This window comes from Chelon labrosus (genome assembly GCF_963514085.1).
Source record: "Chelon labrosus genome assembly, chromosome: 2".
Taxonomy (NCBI): Eukaryota; Metazoa; Chordata; class Actinopteri; order Mugiliformes; family Mugilidae; genus Chelon; species Chelon labrosus.
The window spans coordinates 27,332,528-27,353,625 of NC_140338.1; the positions used below are offsets into that span (position 1 = coordinate 27,332,528).

At 42.9% G+C, this 21,098-nt stretch overlaps 1 protein-coding gene across 1 annotated transcript; it reads right to left on the bottom strand.

The window, feature by feature from the left end:
* Positions 1-2,229: 2,229 nt before the first annotated feature.
* On the bottom strand, positions 2,230-20,338 carry LOC311508745 (lysyl oxidase homolog 4-like). Its single transcript, XM_084573685.1, has 15 exons — positions 20,228-20,338; positions 19,087-19,355; positions 18,312-19,000; positions 17,541-17,752; positions 11,017-11,055; positions 10,689-10,896; positions 10,302-10,482; positions 8,667-8,821; positions 8,409-8,576; positions 7,753-7,915; positions 7,274-7,517; positions 6,317-6,432; positions 5,802-5,938; positions 3,252-3,363; positions 2,230-3,152 (listed from the first exon to the last, which is right to left on the bottom strand). Exons 2-15 carry the CDS (start codon positions 19,352-19,354, stop codon positions 3,082-3,084), a joined length of 2,763 nt encoding a protein of 920 aa, XP_084429811.1. The 5' UTR covers position 19,355; positions 20,228-20,338; the 3' UTR covers positions 2,230-3,081.
* Positions 20,339-21,098: the final 760 nt, after the last annotated feature.

Sequence of the window (21,098 nt, forward strand, 5' to 3'; positions counted from 1 at the left end):
AAGCAGCTATATGTTTATTTCTAGGACTTAAGACTAATTCTTGGATGCTTACCCCATCAGATTATAACCAAAGATTAAAATTTTAGATGGCGGAGGAGAGGAAAAAAGAGAGACATATGTTCATTTGACTTAAATAATTTCCAAAGTTTTTTCTGTGTATATGCTGCATAAGATATGTTGGTTTAAAAAAAAGAAAAGAAAGAGAAAGCTAGTTAAGCCGTTGGGCTGAGGGCGACTGAGGCGATGTGCTACGTGGCTCTGTGTGGGCTAATTAAAGTGCTGCAGCCTCAGAGGATGCATCATTACGTGTTTACGTCTTCTTTTTTAAGCTGTAAATATAAATGAGAGATTGTGCAGAGAGACATTTCGTGTTTCCAATGATCTTTTTGTACAGAGGGATCAGTGGAGTCAGCATTTTGTCAGAGAAACTAATATTATGGACCAGTAGGATATTAGTGTGTAAGAAAGACAGGTTTATTCTGTGTTCTAGTGTTTACTGAGCAGTTTAGTTATAGATGATAGACAAAAGAAGAAGACTAAAGTGTTGATGTAGAGAAGGAGAAATATATATTGTATGTGATTTAAGATTGTGAGACCTTTTGTAGAGGGTGTTATTCATATCTGTTTTTTACTGTTGCAGCCAGACCTCTGTTGGTCTCTGTGCTCACATGGCTTTTTCTCTTTGCTCACAAACTTCCAGCCCGGAGCGAATGAGGACGAATCCTCACGGTGCGACCTCCCTGCGCGCTGCTCTTCTCTCCGCCGAACTGCATATAGAGCCTGTAGCCGCTCTTTACCATCGTCGTGTGAGATCTGAGCCCTGCCAGTTAATCTTGTGTTTTACTGTGGCTTCACGAGGAGGTGATGCACCACAGAGCAGCCCACTGGGTGCCTCATACACAATCGTTAGATTAACTACACAAACACAAACCACTACAGAGCGACTGGTGGTTCCAAGTGCCAGCGCTGCAGAGATGTTATGTCATGGAGCCAATAAAGTGAGGCACGGTCCAAATGAAGGAATAATCTAATGAAGCACCACAATAAAGGACCCTGCTGGTGGAGGAGTGGTGAGTTTCCTAGCACCAAACAGTGTCAGCAAACACACCTTACATCATCCTGCTCTCTTTTTAAAAATCTAAACTTTGCCTTAAATGACTCAACAAAAGCAAGCTCTTGTTTTTATGGAAGGATGAAGGGATTTGGAAGTCCGACAATAAAAAATAATTGACGTCTGAACAACAGGTCCAGATACTGATGAACGTAATCGGTACAGGGACGTGTTTGTTGCTCTCTGTTTGATATGGCCCATGGAGCATTTATTATATCCTAATGGCATCTCCTGTGCATGGATGGATTAGGATGTTGTGAGCACCATAGTGTGTTGCGTTTTTCATGGGTACTAGGCTGCATCTTGCCGCCCTAGACCATAGCCCAGACATATGAGAAATAGAAAGATTGTTGATTGTTGATGTCTGCTTTACGGCGCGGTAAATCTAATTCCGTGGAATTTCTTTGGTAACGTGAGAGATCAACAACAACAAAGCTGGTGCTCTGTACGGCCTCAGTTGCCAAAAGCCTTTTAATAGCGAGCAACCAAGAAGTTAAGATTGATGAGATTTACTTGGAAATAATCTGTCACTTCAGGTGCAGGTGTGTATCATTTCACAGGAGCTTGATGGGAATTTGATTCTGAACACACTTTGTATCAACTAGATACCAATGAAAGCGCACACACCGGTGTGCCCCGTTGGTTATCGGTGTCATTGCATTGGCTGTAATTCTTAATCACAAATACTTCCACTTGTCATAGTTGTTTCTGTGACTACAAATTAGGTTTTTAAAAGTTCCTGTCACTTCATTTAATGTTTAGTGTGAATTAGCCGCTTCACTTATGGAAGGTGAAGATTGCGTTACACCCCAACCTATAAAAAGAAAACAGGCCTAAGTAAGTCCTATATTTAAAGCATAGCAAATGTGACAGTGGGCTGCTGTGAGAGTTTCCAGTGTTTGTTCACTAGCGGGAATGAGGTTGGAAACAACCATAACACATGGCTTAACGCAGGCTCCCAGGAAAATGATGGGAAATGCAGTCATTTTAATTTTTATAAACCTGCTGAAGAAACTGAAGTTAGAAGATTCTCTGAATCTTCTGCAGAAACTCGCTTGTCTTTGTTTTCTGCGTTAAAAAAAGTCTGCAGTCAAATAACCATGTCTCAAATGACCATACAGTTTGTCATTCTGGTGTTTATTCTTTCACTACTGTTATCAAGTACTGTTGACCACAATACCATGGTACAACCAAAGGTCATCTACTGTAACCGATGTAGAACAGGTAAAGAACAAACAAGTTGAAATTCTTATCATAGGAAAATTAACAATACAAACAAGTTTAAACTCAAAAGTACATTAAAATTCTGCATAAATTAGAGACCTAAAGAACAATATTCCAGAGAGGTATTATAAAACTGTACATGACAATACATTTGCAATACATTACAATATTTATTCCAAAAATGCAAAATAGCACCATGAGATAAAAACAAAAAGTATTCAAAATAGAAACCCACACAGTTTCAACAGTAAATACTGCATCTTGTAATGTGAACAGTGAGAGCACGTAATACGTGTACAGGTTTCTTTAGACAAACTGTTGATATTAAACCAATGACAGTCTGATCAAGTTGTTCTCATGTACCTTCACGTCAATGCTTTCTTAACTGTTAAGTTTCAATTAGGTAATTAATAAGAGAAAAAAAAAAATCAAGACAAAATTTTAAAGTTATAAACTACTCTGTATCATGTTTTATCACGGTGACATGATGTGTGACTTGCTTTGTTTTCCTCTTCGACTTTCTAACAGCAACAGGAACTGCTGATGACAATCAGTCACGGGATACTAATTAGTCAATATTGCATCAAGTCCCTCCCAAATCATGCTCTTTCCCCTCTTCCTCTCCCTGAACCTCATTTCTCTGTTTACTGGCATATTATTGTCATTCACCCTCCTTCCCCCGACATGTTGAGGTGTGGTGCGGGGTTGTACAGTTGTTCTGTTCTTAAATCTGGGTGTTCCTTGATTCACAGGAAGTTGTTGGAAATCTGACGTTGGTGGTCAAACACGTCCTCCACCTCAGCACTGTAAGCGTCACCTGATGAAAATAGACAAGGAGTGGAATACATGAACGGCATGATCATGCTAGTCTTAAGTTTTTGAAACTGCAAGGATTCACGTCAAAGAAACACTTTACCTGCATGGCACCCGAACATGTAAACCCGCGCTCCGTCGTACTTGCACCGGCAGCGTATCACATTGTTCTGGAAATCGGACTCAGCCATGTCTAAGGAAGGGTTAACCTCCACCTGTACAGGACAAGAGATAAACAAGATATAAGATGCTGCAAGACTTTAGTCAGTTTATCCCCTTAAAGCTGGAGAAGTGTTTTTATGGGCCATAGGGCTTCAATGAACAGAAGTAACAACAGTAAGAACAGAGAGCATCGTGTCCTCCAGAGTTCTGTTTAAATACTTGTGCAAACAAGGCAAATTCATGGTTTCCGCATTTCCAATTCTATTCATAGTATAAAAGTACTCCAGGGTCTGCCCCTTGAACACAGAAAAAAAAACACACACACAAGGCTCCCTTGTATTTCCCTGTAAGGTTGGCTATAGCCACAGGATTCTTGCAACAGAGCAGCTGGTTACAGATTGTCATCGCAGAGGGTCAGTGAGGTGTGGCAAGTGTGTGGACATGGTGTGTGATGTCTGCAGAATTCGGAAAGGATTTCTTGCTGGAAAGTTAAAGGCAGCAGATTGTGTGTGTATTGTTTTAAAGGTGACTTATAAAGCTGTGGATAACGACAAATATCTTCACATATCCCATCCTCAAATGCAAAAGCACCATCGACACAGTCACAGATTAGACTGAAGGCTTAACATTTTGGAAAATATGCTTATATTTATTATAACTTCACCTATTTGTAGCTATGAGACTGTTAAGTTAGCTTAGCACACAGACTGGAAACTGGGGTGTGTGTTTGCCCTGGTTGTCTGGCAAAGAAACTTTGTGTTTAGACTAAAATCACTGCAAACACTGTATTTTAATAAAGTAAGGGAACAAGTGGGAAAGTGATACTTTCCTTCAGACGGTCGGGAAACAACAGTTTTTCCAGGGGAAACCGACTGAGATACCACAGGATTATTGTTTTCTCCTTTTCTATATGACACATGATGTATAAATTCTGGGTTCAGGCTGTGCATGACATCACTTTCCACTGTTATCTTTGTGTAGGGAAAAAGGCCCAGCGATGCAGATGACAGTTTTGGGTTTGGATTTAAGTTGCAGCCTATCATTAGACTGCAGCCATGGTTGGTTGCCATGGTTTGTTGTTTTCCACCCTGTCTGTCTGCCTGCCATGTATAAGAAAAGCGCACAAATGAATTTTCCTGATGCACACATCAAACAGATAACCCCACCACATATTCAATAAAGCAACTCCGTTTCATTTTTACATACTGTATAAATTTTGTGGCTCCAATTATATCCACAGGGAAAGATTTAAGACGCAAAATATTCATAATTATCATTATTTTTCATTACATTGTAGTCCAAATTTGGTTTCTCATACCTCATATATATATATATTTTTAAATTGCATGTTGAGAATGGCCATGATTTCAGCTCATATTTTACAGCCCCGGTGTAAAACACCGTATTAACTTGGTGGCAGTTGATGCCCTTTTAAAAGCTGTTGTAATAATGTGAAACAAAGGGCCCACAGCCTGTTTTACAGAACAATGAAAGTCTGTGAAGGCTGTGAGGTTGCGCAGCTGATCTTAAAATGAGGGCACAATCAGGAACAATCAAGCTGAGGTGCATGTGACTCATCAACTTAAATGTATGATCCTAAAAATGGCTGTGATTTTTGGTGAAGACTCATAGAAAACACCCAGCGGCATGGATCTACGCCCTCCCTCAGTGTCTCACTTCTTATACAAATTCATGAGCAGCTCAGCTACTGTTGCACCACAATCCTGACCACAAAGTGCTGCTGGGCCACAGCATCGTGGCAGCGATGTGGTTTTATCTCTCCGAAAGTGGCTGGTCACGTGTGTGCAGCTGCTCAGGCAGCGAAGACGGACCCCTCCTGCGTGTAGTTTCCATACAGTCCACGCACGCACATGGATATCCAATCTAGACATCTTGATTTTATGTAAACACTGAGCGAATGATTAGACTCTGTAAACATAATCGTTTCGCTGCCACCAAGCTGTCAGGAAAAAATAGAACAAATGACAGAGGGGAAGGACAGATGAGCAGGTCACCACAGAAGATTAGATGTCTAGAAACGGACATGTGAACAAGTTCCACTTTCACACATCACATCTGCACAAAAGTGAAGTGCTGACAGGGCTTTTCCTTCGCCGATAGGTCCGTACTTTCTGAAGGGGTGGACTAATAGCACGTCTACTTTCTATATAAATCCAGACTAAATTCACTTTCCTTAAATACACACACGCCCTAAAACTACATACATGCTGTTCACCTGAGTGGCAGGAAACACAGCCAAGAGCCATTTAGCTGAAATTACAGTCCTCTATCGCAGCTTTTATCTCATGTGTGCTTTCAGATGTTGAAACACAACTACTCTTTGCACTGTTCTTCTCTTTTATTTGTATACCAAAGTCACTGAAGCTAGTTCACCATGAAGATCAAGACCGGATTTCATTTTTATTTAACCTAATAGTTCCATTATGCCCTCTATAGACAGCTGTGTATATTTTTTCTGTAATAAACCGACCTGAAAGATGTATTCACCGGGTCGTACGTCTGTAATGTCGACCCACTGGCAGTCGATATCATGGCGGTAGGTGTCCCAGCAGCCCACTGAGATACCCTGTTGTCCCATGTTATAGCAAGCATAACGCTTATGGATACCTAAAAGGAACAAAACAGATTTAAACTTATGAGGAGACATGAAAAGCCATGTAAATCTTTTTCGCTGCTGCACAGTGGATTGAAATTCCTTACAGTCTGAAATTATAACGAAAGGATTTTAAAAAAACAGATCTTTTTTTGGTGTCTTTCCGATGAATAGAAAGGCTCTAAGCAGCGCAACTCTGTAAAGCCAAGATCAATTTAGGCTTGGCCTCTGATCTTACAGCCTGCTGCTGACTTGAATGCTCATTATAGGATTTCTGCTTTGCACTTTTATGTTTTATTGATTCTCTTGTTTGTCACAAATTCAGCTCCGGTTTTCCAGATTTCCTTGGGAAAGGCAGCTTTATGTGGCATTAATCTGTAATCATGTCTTACCATCGGGGCAGTATGTGTCCTCCAAACAGAAGCTGGCTTTGTGACCTTCAGCCACCTTTGAGCCATTGACGGTGAGCAGATCGTAGTGGGTGAACACCTCAATGCTGTGGTAGTGCCTGTGAGTGGGATCAGGATAGCATGAATAAATCATCAAGAAAGTAATACCATGGTATGAAGTTACAGGAAGAAGTTGAGAAAGATCTGCATCGAACACGCAGTTGCTTTTGTTTTCGTGGACACATGATCCTCCTGAAGGCTTCGCACAGACACAGACAACGATTGTTAAGACACAAGGGAACAGATGGATATAAGTGTGGTGTTGCTCCCTTTTCCATCACAGAACCTTTCCCAGAACAAACTCTACAAAAACCGAAAGTCAAACCATGTGTTTGCTGGTTGTGGAGGTAGCGATTGGGTTGTGGCCTTGCCTCTTGTTTTGGGACGTAGAACCACAACCGCTGAGATAAGAAGCCAGGCTGCTCTCAGTGCAGTCACGGCTCTGACTGTAACAACTGGGTGTCCAGCGAGGAGGACATTTATTGTAAACATCACTTTGGAGGGTAAAAGATTTGTGTTTATTGCCTTAAATAACAGACTTTTATACATGTTCTACTATTTATAGTCCAGATCTCGAAATTATTCGCTGCTCTGTGCTCTACCCAGTGATTCGGTTTCACTTGAAAGGATCTTCACTTCCTGTTCATCTTTGAATTCTCTCTAAAATGTTCCTTTTTCTTCTTCCACCTTCTAATGATGCCCAGTCCTGTGACATGAGGGAGGTTATCCATCTTCTCTATAATGACCAAAACCTGCAGCAGCTCAAAGTCGCCATATAATTACTCCCCATCTGATTATTGGCGTGACATTAAGCAGTTTGCCTTAAATTAGAATCTTAAAGCTCCACTAAGTTCCTTCAAAGGAACACTGTAAATGTCTGGATCCTCTTCTCAGTCTTACCTGTGACACTGATGCCATGTCCAACTTTCTCTGGAGGCTCGGGGTCGGAAGTCAGCAAGACCCAAGTTCATGATGCGGGAGGAGAAGCGAAGCAGGCGGCGGTGTCCGTAGGGCCAGTTCATTCTGGCGGCAGAGGAGGACAGGCAGTTCTCCTCGTTGGCGCAGGTCAGCAGGTGGAGAGGTCGATCCTCCAGGTAGGCCGTCTCTTGGACGAGCTGGGCATCCACTACAAGGTCAGGAGCAGCTGTAAGAGATCAAGAGTTTACTCATTTGGATCCTGAAAACTGTTCAGAAATAAAGCATTTTATTTTTGTACTCCACACATCTCATTAAGCATTGGAACCTCAACTTCAACAACGTGGCCACAGATTTGGCTTTTAGCAGTTAATGCAGCCTGGAGGTGCCAGCCTCAATCAGAATTAACTTTAATTTGGGCAAATATTTTTCTTCAAAAGCCTGCACACAGGTTCTGAACTCACTCTCTACACATGTGACTCCTGCAGCCCTGCCTTCTCCTCCTCTGGGACAGTAGACATTTGTGTTTCTGCGACACTGCTGGATGGACATCTCAGTGCCGACGCAGTGAGTCCCACTCAACACCACTTCCCCAGCATCTGAAGATCCAGGCCAGTACCAGGTCTCCTGCACAGAGACACAAACAAAAGAACAAATTCATGCACAGAGTTGAAAATACCAGAGAAGAAGTCAAACAGCAGTCTCTGCCGTAAACAATGAAACCTCATTTTTTTTTTATTGGAACTATCAGTACACATTAGCACATTTTCCACTCTTTTTCATAATTTTCAAACTGCCTGTTAAATGTTCCCAGCAGGCCCCCTCACGCTGCCCTTTCCATGCGCAGTTCTATTTTCAGTTTGTTTGCTCTGTGAGTTTCTCCTGATCTTTCTTCGCCTCACTTTCCCTCTTTTATTTTTGGTGTGCTGGAAGTGGACGTTTGAGAAGCCTGTAATTACCTCAGGCCTCGGTAATAACACAGCACAGACACACAAACAGCACCATAGAGAGAGAGAGAGAGAGAGAGGAGGAAATACTGGAGCACACAGAACAAAAGCTCAGAGGCAGGAAAGGAGAGATTCAAGGGAAAAACATCAACAAAGGGAATTCTGCTTTTTACCTGATGAGCTCTTGAGGCGAAGCCCAAGCCTAGCTGTCGACAGACCACCATTGCCTCATTGATGCCCCAGTTCTCACTGCAGATGGAGCCCCAACGCTTCACCCCTCCAACTTCCATCAGCACCTCCACACGGCCCTCCGCAGGCTCTCTTCCTCCTGCCAGACGCACCTGAGAAAGGAAAAAAGAGGTCCCTCGTCAGTCTGTGAATCTTTGTATATGCTGTGGATATGTATGCACGTTTTCGTGTGTATTTCCCACCGCGGTCTGGACGCCAGTGTAAGGTACATTGCAGCGCACTGCTACATCCTGGCTGTGTTTGCAGCTGTAAAGCGGCACCGGTCTGTGCTGGCACTCTGTAATGGACCTCTCCCTGCCGTTGCACTGGACGCTGTTCATGTGAATGGGACCAGTACCTACGGAAGAAGGGCGTGGAGCAGCAGTTGAATGATTGCCAACTAAAGGCCACATGCAAAGGAGTGATGCTGTCATACACACACACGCACAAACACACACATAAAAGTCTCTGCAACCTGGTGGCTGTGCAGCCACAGAAGTCCACAGAGAAGGATTAAAAGCCCAGACGGGATGGGACTTCTGATGTGGCTCTGAAACTCAGCTTACCCAGCAAGCTCTCTGTCCAAATTACTGTACTCTCTGTGCTGCATATTACACACCAGGGCTACACTTTATAAACCAAAATAGATACCAAAACGGCAAAATGGAGCAAATTCTTTGAACACATCTATGTTTGCGTAGGTGTATAAGGCCCAGGCTGAAGACCATCGAAGCCCTATAATTTGGCCTCAAATAGCTAATGATGTCACCAAGCCTAGCTTCAAGTTGCTTTGTTCTGACTGGAATTGATGTCTTATATATTATATGTCCACTATAACTCCTAAACTGGCCTGAGACACTAAAAGTCACAAAAGCTCCATTCTGACATTCAGCCACGTTCACTATTCAGACATAGCAGCAGCATAGCACCTAGTTTAATAGAGCCCTAAAAGCAACACTCAAATGCTTTCCATGAATTACTCAATTAAGTAAAGTAGACAGAAGGAAACGCAGCCACCATTAAAGGACATGCTATGTGCTCATTTGGGTGAAAGATAATGGGGGGGGAAATGGACGTGATTACAGAGTTACTGCAGAGGTATGGCAGTAAAAATAAAAAGACAATGAGTGTGAGAAAGTGGAGTCCATGCCATATCTTAGGAAAGTGTTCAACTCTATTATTGTCAGGCAATTTAATGGCTATATTTCTGAGCCCACAACAAACGCATTGCTAGAATAATTGCATCTGAATGTTTGGTCGTACTCTGTACTGATTGCCTGACATCCTGGATTTAAAGCGCCGCTAACAACAGGTTTATTTTGACAACAACACATACAATTGTTTTTGTCGCTTGAACCTCCTGGCATGGTTTACAGTTGTATAATTGGTCATGGGTAAAGTTCCTCAGCAATTAGCTTCTCCGACAGAAGTCGAAGTCGGCCTGTAAACATTTTCTCTGGGTTTATTTGTATGCTCACGTTCATGGTTCTTGGAGTGATGTGTTTAGCAACAGATTGAGAAGTGTTTAGTCTAAAGGAATCACTTTGTTAAACTGATCATACTCAGGATGAACTCAGTTATCAGATCAGCAGCTTGAGATCTTTTTTATACTCTTTAAGACTTTATGACAAGGAAGTTTGCTTATTTGGGGAAAAACAGATGAGGAATGATCCAGTCATAGCTTTGTTTAAACACATACACTTCTCCCACAATTACCTTCCCGGTCATGGTGAAAGCTAAAGCTAACTCCATCACCGCAAAGCATCAGATAGACTTCAAAGTGCAGTTTGACTGTATGCACACTACTTGTGTGGCTATGTTTGTGTGTCCTGTCTTACCCTGTCCCAGCTGAGCCTTGGTGAGGGCCTCTTTGGCTGTTCCAAAACCCAGCTCTCTGCAGACCACGCTGGCTGCAGTCATGTCCCACAGGTGGTCACACACGGTGCCCCACTTGCCCTCTCTCAGCACCTCGACGCGGCCCTCCCCGAGTCGGGGCCCGGCCTTCAGACGCACGACAGGCTGCAAGGAAAAGAACCATTCTAATGTGAGCCTTCAGCTAAACTAACCACCTCCTGTTTGTAGCTTAATATTTAGTGTACAAACTGGAGATTGTTGTCAGGCTTCTCAATTAACTCTCTAGCAAGCATATTTACTAAATTGTACAACTACTTTTTTATTTTAAGGTCTTTTAATCTCAGTTTGTCAAATTCCACCTCCATACTAACCGGCACAACAGGCGGTGCGGGAGGTCTGCCATTACGTGTGAACTGGGATCCGGGGACACAACGGACCACAGCGTGCATGCCGCCCCTGCACGGGACATCACTCCTGGGGAGGAACAGCTGGGCCTGGCACTGTGACAAGGAGGCCTCCACCCCCTGACACTGCACCTTCTCCACCCAGTATGCCTTCTTAGTGATCTGGGTCCTCAGCCTGGGCAGGGGAATGAAGTCAAGAAACAAGTAGTAGAGTGACGGGAGGGAGGATTGTAATATGACACATCACTTGTGATAAGATGAAGTATATTTTTAAAGGCAGGCATGTTGATTTCACCTGTTGGAAGGATCCGCTAACTTTGAGTCCCAGACTTTCCTGAAAGACAGAGAACATCACCCTCAAGTTACAACGGTGCATCTTTACATGGAGTAGACTAAACAAGCTGCTGGCCTATAGGCTGCCACAGTGTGCCCCTCCTGTCTCTTCAGTCATCCTGTCCCTCTTCCTTGACATCCCCAGTCTTCCACTTTGTCTATGAAATGTTAAATAAACAAACAGTAACCTACATATATAAAGGCGGCGTCGGTGTCTCTGTTTAAACTTAGCCCTCATGTTAGAGACGGTGTCAAAGAAAGAGGGAGATTTACAGTAACTCCCCTTTTCTTCTTTTCTTTCTTCGCTCCAAAACATCCCCTTCTCGTGATGTCTTTCATAGATCTTCCATTTCTACATTCATGAGTTTTTCTGTTTCAGTGTTTGTCCATATGTCTACAGTGGATGTCTGGTTTGAGGCTTCCACGTGAAAAGCACTAAAAATAATGAATAGGCCACTATACATTTATCCCTTACTGAGTTCTGCCAACTCCAACAGGGTTTTCTAAACTGTGTCTAGTTTCACGGGTATTAAACTAGAGTCAAATCCAAAGGGGAAACGGCGTGTATGGACAAGATGAGGCCCTCGAAGTCTGGAAACACACACGCACTGAAGCTGACCACTTACATCGACCAGTGTGACCACAGACAGGTGCAGTGTGACAGACGCCCTTCATGAATTAAATGAGTCAGAGAGACCAAGTATAGACAGGAGGACGGTTTAGTGTGCGACCAGATTCATGATGCAATTAAATATTTGGCAAACTAAAACAGGAGTCGTTTCTAGGAGAACCTCAGTACCCTGGTATTCCTCTGAGTATTATCAGGAGCGTAACAAGAGAAAAGTGGACCCTTAATTGCTACCTTTTGGCATATTTAGTAATGACAACCATAAACCTTGTAAAACCTAGGGCCCTACAGTACATCACCAATAATCCCCTACCACCTTAGGGGGCCATTTCTATCGACAAATACTGCTAGTTTGGACTTCCTTTTTTCAGTAAGTTTGGTTTAGACACTTGACCTAACGCTAACCTAGGATTGCCAATGGGGTATAACGCACAGTCCCAACATTAGAGGAGAAATGTATTTGAAGGGCTTATAATAGGAAGTGACTAGAAATCTTGACCCAGAGAAACAGAAAATAGTCTTTTATAATGTAATCAAGACCTGTGAAGGTGGGATTGTGTACATATAATTTAACATATAATCACAGCAAAAGATGATTTTATACACTGCACGGATGGATGTAAAGCCGCTCTCGTAAAGACAGCTGGCCTCCTCTGGTGGATAAGTCATTGAAACCTTTTGTGACTCCTGCCGTTACCGTCTTGACCGTGCCTGACTCAGCCTAACCCCTGGCTAATTCGGTGACGCCCAAGCATTCAGCTATCATCCTGTGGTAGTTGCTTGCCATCTGCCTAGTCCCTCAAAGTGGAGACTAACTTGAAGCCTTTAAATAATTGAAGTTGGTGAGTTATACACAGTTGTCGAGAATGTGGAAACTAGCTCTAGGGACCAAAACCATTCGTGAACCAGTCTGTAAACATGTTTATTTTTGCTGCTAAGTTGGGCATTTTAACATGGAGGTCAGTACGGATGTACTTGCTTTTTGAGCCAGCCTCAAGAGGCCCTTTTATGACATTTCTTCTTGGGATAAAGCTATGTTTCCTTCCAAAATGAATAGACTCGTAGTCAAAACTAGAAATTAAACAGCAGATTCTCTCCAGATTTCAGCTGCACTGGACATATCTTAAAATGGCAGATTTTTCTGGTTGCTTGGGGAACAACTAAAACAAGATGTGAACGTTACATACATTTTATTTCCACAAATATCTTCATCTTTTAAGTTGATACGTTGATGACCTATAAGCAACAATAGCCTATGGAAGTTGAGGCAAAAGTTGGCGTGACACTGGAACTGACAACTGAAATCTTAGAGCTCCTGTGTGTATTTAACTGAGTGTACATACATCTGTTGTGTATGATTGTGAGTGCATACTTTGTGTCTGTCTCCTTCTCAGTGTGTGTGTGTGCAAGCCTATCTGTTTGCGTGTTTGCGGCGTTTAAGTGTTTCACAACCCAGTGGTAAATCAAAATGAGAGAGACAGACTGCATGGGGGTGTTAGTTCATGGTTTGGAGGGAGGGGGCGGGAGTGAGAGTGCTACCCATATAATTGTCTGCTCTGCTTGGCAGTGTCTGCTCTGCGGTTGAGCAGTAGCATGTTGGTTCACACACACCAGACGTGGAAATATGCACGTACATATCAGCGTTCCCTGCCTTGCCTCTATAAAAACAAAGCTCTTTAAAAGCTGTGTCGTTATCCAACGTTATGACTGCGTGCTGGGAAATACGGAGCTGGTGATGTAAGTCTCCGTGAACTGGGAAACTCAAATTCACAGGAAGAGGAAAAGCATGTTCTTTTAGCCATCAAGTGTGTTTTAGTTGTCCTGAAAGCTAAAAGCATGATGATGCTCCTTGTCAGGCTGGAAACAGGTTGGAATTAGACCGCTTTAAAACTGTATTTAAAGTAAGTGAAGTGAACCACAGACGCAAGCCTCAACACAACAAGCAACTTGTTATTGCAGCACTACTGCTGAATTCTTTTAATTGGGAGTGGACTTTCTTACTAGGTTACTTGGGTCCTTCAGCTTGGTGCAGGGGTTTTTACGCAACTCTGACTACACAATAGCAAAAGCCACAGTGGAGAGAGGAGATGACAGTCGGGAAAGTCGAGATAACCTGTTATTATACTGCATGAATGCGAAGCTGCCTGAGTGGAACAATCAGCTCACTCAGGAGACAGCGGGATGCCACACTGACTCCACAATAGCCCCTAGACAGTCCCACCAACCCCCATGGAACGGAAAACCCAAGGGGTCATAATGATGCACCTTCCATGAAAAGTGGGTTTTAGTGTAATTGCTACAAAGGCATTAAAACGTTGCCTTTAGAAATGCTGGAACTGAGGAGAGAAACATGGAGCGGAGGGAGAAAGTAAATTAAAGCAACGGAAGAAGTTACTGTTGGCTTCAAAAAGAGTGGGAATGTGAAGAAACAAGGGCGCTGGAAAAATAGATTTAGCACTTGACTTCTGTAAGTGCAGCAAAGTGTGGGAGTATTTAAACATCTGTAAAAATGCCCTTAGCAACTTAACAGGCAGAGACAAAGGCAGTAACACCAAAAAAAAACAACAACCACACAGCCAGAGAGGGAAGTGCTGACAAAGCAAAGGGTGTGCGGCAGGTTCAGCTGAGAGAATATTTTAGATTAGAAGATCTCACAGACCATAATTGTAGCTGTTCAAGTGGACACAAACCCCAAAAAAGCCCAGGCATGAACCACAGCCAGTGCAGTGGGTAGCATCAGGAAGACGTGATGTGACTTTTGTCATGCATAGTTAGGGTGAACCAGAGCTAGCTGCATAGCGATGCTGATGTCGACATTCTAACATACAATGACAACGCCAGCACAGATTTTTAGAACATCTAATATTTAGGAAAATTAAAGACATTGGAAAATCAAGTGATCATAAAATGTATTCCAATCTGATTTCATACCTCTCATTTCATGTAAAATGAAAAAAATATTGACCTACAAGAAATGTAAGCTAAGCACCAAGTGCCCCCCCCACACACACACACCACCCCCCACCCTCTCTGCTCTTTCATGTCCTTTACAATCTCATTCCTCCATCCAAACATCAGAGGACCAACATCCAACATCGCCTTCATCCCATCCCCATCCCTTGACCCCTTCATCCCATCCCCTCAACCCATCTCATCCCATCCCCTACCTTTCCTTCCCCTTAACATGGTCAAAATAAACTTCTTTGTACATACTGAGGTGTGGTCTTGTTCGTGAAATAGTTATTATTCAAGTTTGGTCTGACAAACTTTGGCATCCCAATAAAATTCCTTTGTGCTGCGATTTGAGGCCAGGTAGATATGACATGAAATCATCAATCTACTTTGAAAAACAACAACAAAACAACATCTTCTTTGAAATACACAAGTTTATGTGTGTCACCACTGGTCAACCTGATGTTACTTTTCTTTGTCTGTTGAAGAAGAAAAGTAGTTCTACCCCTCTAAGCTGTTTACTGTTTGACAAAAATGTCTGTTTGGTCCATCTCCCACGTAGCTGGGAGGAGGTTGACAAAAAATAAACAACATTCATGGCCCGATTCAATCTTTACACAAGCAGCTGGTTGGGTTCCTGGCACATGAAAGGGATGTTTCTCCAGACTTCTCTGAGCTGATGTTGTCTGGTGTTAGATTTACAAAGTTAGCATGACAGAAAAACCAGACCTGCCTGTATTTTTGAGAATATTTTGGGAATGTCACCATTTTTGACTTAAAGCTTGACCAAATGCAACGACTTAAGTATAAGTGATGACAAATTGTATAAAAGGAAAGAGATAAGACACTATGAAATAGAGTTCATCGTTGCTAGACTGTGGCCGTGGTGGTGAATGGGCCAGCTAAAGAGAAGCAGCCTGTATCCTGCTGCACAAGGGATAATTATTGGCGGCATGGTGAGACAGATGGTTCGGGGCAGGTCAGCGGTAAGTACAGTCGTCCTGTTAGCCAAGCTGTAAAAAGACCTCTGTGGCCAGACGGACAGACACACGGAGGGGTTGTGTTTGCATGTGCACGATTATGTGTGTTTGCATGTTTATTTGTGTGTGCACGTGGATTTTAGACATAGTTTATGTAAGGTCTGCCTGCGCTGAGGGTGGAGGGAGGGATGTACTGTGTGTATGTGTGCTTAAGTGAGGTATTATGGTTTTAATGGTATGTGTGGAAGGACTTTGAAAGTTTGTGTAGGTGCTTCAGTGGGTATTTATGGCTAAAGTTAGACAGATTAGTTAGATTTATGGGGATAAAATCAACACAACAGCCTGGCACTGGTGGAGCAAATGATTTGTGTTTGAGGGACAGTGAAAGAGTTATAAAAACATAAATACACAGTTAATAAACTGTTCCCCGTCTCTGTATGAGCTTTAGCTCAGTCAGTTTTCTCACGGAGGACTTATTTCATATATCTTTCTGAAAAGTTGAGATATTTTATATATGTTTATAATAATTTATATGTTTAATTAAATATACATCAATGACTGTAAGACAATACCACACACTATACTTTTAAGGAGAATGAACGAATAATCATTTTGTGGGATTCAACAACTACAGCTTCATGGGGGCCCTAGTCACCGAAGGCCAACAAACAAAGTTATTTCATGTTTGATACGGTCATCAATTTGCTACGATTTTACTGTCCGGTGCAAGAATATCTGTTTTGGCCTCTAGGGGGCAGTAGTAACTGTAAGCTTACCTTTTCCGTCGATAAGGCAAATTATTTAGTAAAAAATACATATAATTTCGACAACTTCAAATTTCATTCTGTTCAAAATACTCAAAGATCCTTTTGTTCTTATATATTTTTCACCAGCTGCTTACAGTTTTGGAGCCTTTGAATGGGGCCATGTTTGCTGCGTTAGGAGGTGTCACACCAACCCCACCTTCTTGTGGTGTCCACAACCTCAAAAGTGGAATTTTTTTTCTGATATTTTCATAAACCCTGAAGTCCATGGAATTTCAGTTTTCATTTATTAATATTCTAATTTAGCCATATTAAGTATTTCTTGGTGATCTCATAATATGTGTGACGTAACATTTGAGGCCTCTTTTCATTATTCCTTTATATTTCCTCCATTAAGTTGCCGGTTTGTTGACTTGCTAAACTGCCAACAGTTGCCTAGCAGTGGCCTCGTCACTTAAAGTTGATGTTAGCGCTTTGTTTAGTTTTTTAATGATTTATCAGAGTGCTGTGGCTAGATATAAGATTATACTGAAAGAATAATGCTAGAACTCATCATTTTTACATCACTGATATACTGATCTAAAAATACTCACTATGGCACATTTGAAATAGGGATAGAGGAAATTAGGAACAGCTGAGATTTACACAGAAGTCAAACTTTCTCACTGGTTAAGTTCAAAGGAAGTGAGGCCTCAGTCTTGACCACCCAGCATTAGAAAATGCTGCTCCACACAGTTTCAGTTTGCACTGGATGTTTCTTAATTATATGAGATTAGAAACCATGTTATGGAGGTTTCATGTAAGGACACATCATGAGGATGATGATAATCCTGTAGTCTGGATCTGGCATTAATAACATACTCTCCAGGACTATTTTCAGTGTCTGTGCCGAGGCCCACACAGCCAATGGGGCAGACAGGCCTGGCGGACAGCTGGGGCTCAGCCAATGCCGCTGTGGATATGTCCTGCCAAGTGTGGTTATACTAATGACAGCCATTGTGGTTAACCTCTACTACAGGGGGACTGGAGAAGTGGTCCAGGCATGGGGCTGCCTAATCTTGAAGGGATGTGAAGTCTACCACACTTTTCCATCACTTTCGTAAACACACAGCCTCCCTCCTCATCTTCTGTCTCCCTCCTCTGTCCACTCTCACATACTTACCTGTAGGCGTATTGGTCAAAGTCTTCAGCTGCAGGGAATCCTAACATGCCACAGACGACACGGCTGCTGCTCAGGTCCCATCCGTTGTTGCACACATGACGCCACTTCCCAGCGTGCTTCACTTCCAGGACGCCTTCCGTCACCAGACCCCCATGGTTGCTGGACAGCGCGGCCCGTAGACGAGCCTCCTCTAGGTGAACCCGCTCAGATCCCTGACCACAAGAAAAGATTTGTTTATAAAGCTGACTGTGTTATCCTAAGTTAAGTCTTCTATATAACGTTGTAGTTTTTGTGCTGACAGAGGAAGGGAATGGAGTTTTGTTGCAAGCTGTCTTGTGGTGCACACCGTTTCAGGATTATTTCGAGTAAATAAACATGACTTCATCTTTACTCAAGCGACACATTGCCACATTGTTTAAATAAATAGCAGCTGGCAGCACGCAATCAAGCCTACAACCGCACGAAAAGATAACACTCTGTTTCTCTAATCATCACCGTTTAATCATCCACATTACGTAGCCTACTGTTGGCTGCAGGAAGGAAACTAACAGAAAACAGTGTTTGTTTAATGCTTTGGGATATGTGCGATGATTACAAAGTGGTAAAGAAAGTGAAAACACTTCAAGTGGAAAAGAATGAAAGCTACACAGAAGCGATGAATGGCGCAGGTTCCTGTGATTCAAAAGAAGGGATACTGGTGGTTAATATATATATATATATGTGTGTGTATGTGTGCGTGTGTGTGTGTGTGTGTATGTGTGTGTGTTTTACCTGTGTGTAGTGTACATCAGTCTCCAGTCCCATGTCTGGATATACTGGGTCTGGTTCGACATGGTTCCCACTGGGCTGCTGATGCTCTCTCCTCCTCTGAGACTGGAACTGAGAGTGAGGCTGAGGTTGTGTCTGCCTGTTCGTCTGACCCTCCGCCTCTCGTCTCACTGCTTGCGGACTGGTCCTCGTTGTCTCCTGTCTTTGTCTTTGTCTGTAGGATGCACCATTTGCCAGACGCGAGGGCAGCTCGTGCCCTTGTGGCGAAGCTGGGCCTGTCGGCTGGCTCGGTCTCGAACTACCTCGATATCGCCGCAGGATCTGGATCTCATGGCCATTTTCCTGTGGGGAGATGTTGCTGCGACGGGAAGAAGTTGGGTTGCGGTGGAGGGCGATCTCATGGCCTCTTGAAGCTGAAGAGGAGATATGAGCTGGGCCTGCAGGTGGAGCTGGGGGGGACACAGACCGTGGCGGTGGTGGGTTCCTTTGTCTTGGATGACTAGGCTGGTGACTTGAGGACGAAGTGGGTCCCTCTAAGGAGACAGCAGGGAAGCCAGGTCTCCTCTCTGGGCTACAAACGACCCCTAGATCCTCAGCATGGGTGCAGTCATTGACACCCCAACCGTTGGAGTGACAGTCTGCAATGGAGGGCTCTGTGCCCTTGCAGCGTACATTGTCTAACCAGATCAGACCTAACACAAGAAAGGGAGTTGTTGAAAAAAGAGAAACTAATAATGAGATTTATGTGATAAAACTACATGTTCCCAGCTGGGCATACCTTGTCCCTGGCCAAACTTGGCACTGTGTGCCCAGGTAAAGCTGCGTTGAAAGCCCATCTGTCGGCACAATACATTGGCCAGGTTGATATCCACCTCATCATCGCAAATTGTACCCCACGCTCCATTGTAGAACACCTCCACACGTCCTTCGTTTGCACTGCGCCGTCCGACGCCTGCAAGACGCACAAGCACCTCCTGTGCAGTCAGCGAAGAGGGGTAGAGGAGAAGCAGGACAAGGAGCGTAGACAGAGGTCTGAGGCACAGCATCCTGGAGGAGTACAAAAAACAAAACAAAAAACAGAATAAGGAGTAAATAAATGGTGCGGCAAGGGAGTATGGAAAGCAGACAAAATGCACGTGAAGCAGCAGCCCCTAAATAAATTTGCACATGTTACCACAAAAATCCCAAAAATCACGCAATGCCATACAGTTCAGATTCCACGCTCTGACAAAACATATAATTAGATACTTCTCTTCAAACCCTGATGGGACGTTCTGCAGTAAAATGAAAGATTGATAGGTGTTTTTATCCTTTAAAATCATCAGTCATTTACGGGACAGTCAGAGGCCTGAGAAACAGTCTGCAGCAGCCAGCATACAGGGAGTAATGACCAAAGCTAAAAGTAGCCTCTCCATCCAGCCAACGGAAACTCTGGCTTTCCACAAACCCTCAAGCTTAGCTACATGTATTTAGCCAAGAGACGCAAAAGCAAATAAAGATGGTCATAAAAAATGTTCTCACACGTAAATAAATCAGCGTGTCTGAATCTGTTAGAGATGGTTTGGTTGATGAGCAATGATTAATTCATCCTTGGTTTACACTGAAAACCTTTATCTTCAGACAGAAAGGAATAAACTAGAGATAAGGAGCTGTCTGTGATGAAAGAGACACTTTACAGTGAATTCATTCATTTAGGCCTTGTAGGCCAAACTCTGCTACAATAGACAATAAAAATACATGGAAGTAAAAGCTGCAGCTGAGACTATTGAGGTCTGATTGGAGGAGAGGTGAGTGTGGATGAGTTCAGGTAGGGATTAACATCTTCAATTATGAGGGAAAGGCAGACTGAGGCAAAAATGAAAATATGTGAAACAGAACGGTGACCTGAAGAGGTTAAAGAGAGAGAAGCTTAAACTCACCTATCTGTTGATCTCAGCCTGGAGTCACCGGGAGAAAGAAAGGGAGAGAGTGCTTGGGGAAAAGAAGGCAGTGAGTTTGGTCCTGCTGTCCCTCTATTCTCCTCTTTTCCCTCCCTCTTTCTTTTTCTGTCACTCCCTCAGATCTCCTACTTCACCCATCCCTCCCATTTTAATCATTTCAGCAGGTTTTTTTTTTTTTTTTTTTCTGTTGTTGCTTTCAGTCACGTTTCTTCTTTCCATCGCACATTAGTCACCACAGAAAGTATGAAAATGGGAAACTGGCCACAGAAATAAATGAAAATTTTTTTTATTTGAAATTATTCAAAATATTAAAAAGTTTTATTTTTTTGTTTGTTTGTTTGTTTTTGTCCTTGCTAAAGACATTTAACTGGTTTTGTAACATGTAACTGTGTCAGCATTTGCTACTCCCTGCAGCAGGTGGGTGAACTCTTAAACCAGCCTCCTTCTTGTAGGCTGCTCACTTGGCGAGACACGTGAGCTCAACTTATAAAACACCGTGACTTTAGAAAGACTTTTCCTCCTTTACTCTTGTTATTTGTACACCTACATTTCGCCACATCGATAAATATTTGACCATCTGTCTCAGTTCAACTGTAACGTTTGTAAGATGTAAAAAAAAAAGTCACTTTTTCTCTCTGCTGTCTGAAGAGTTGTGAGCTCTTTCATGATAAAATCACATAAACACAACACAACTGTGCCACTGCAATGTGTCCACAATTAGCAGTAAGGAAGTGCAAGAAGCTGAGTTTCATAACCTCTTCAGTCGTGGCACATCCTCACTTGAAGCAAGTTCTTCTAAGAATAGAGACGCCCTGTGATTACATGAAGGAGAGCACATATTCCCAAAGAT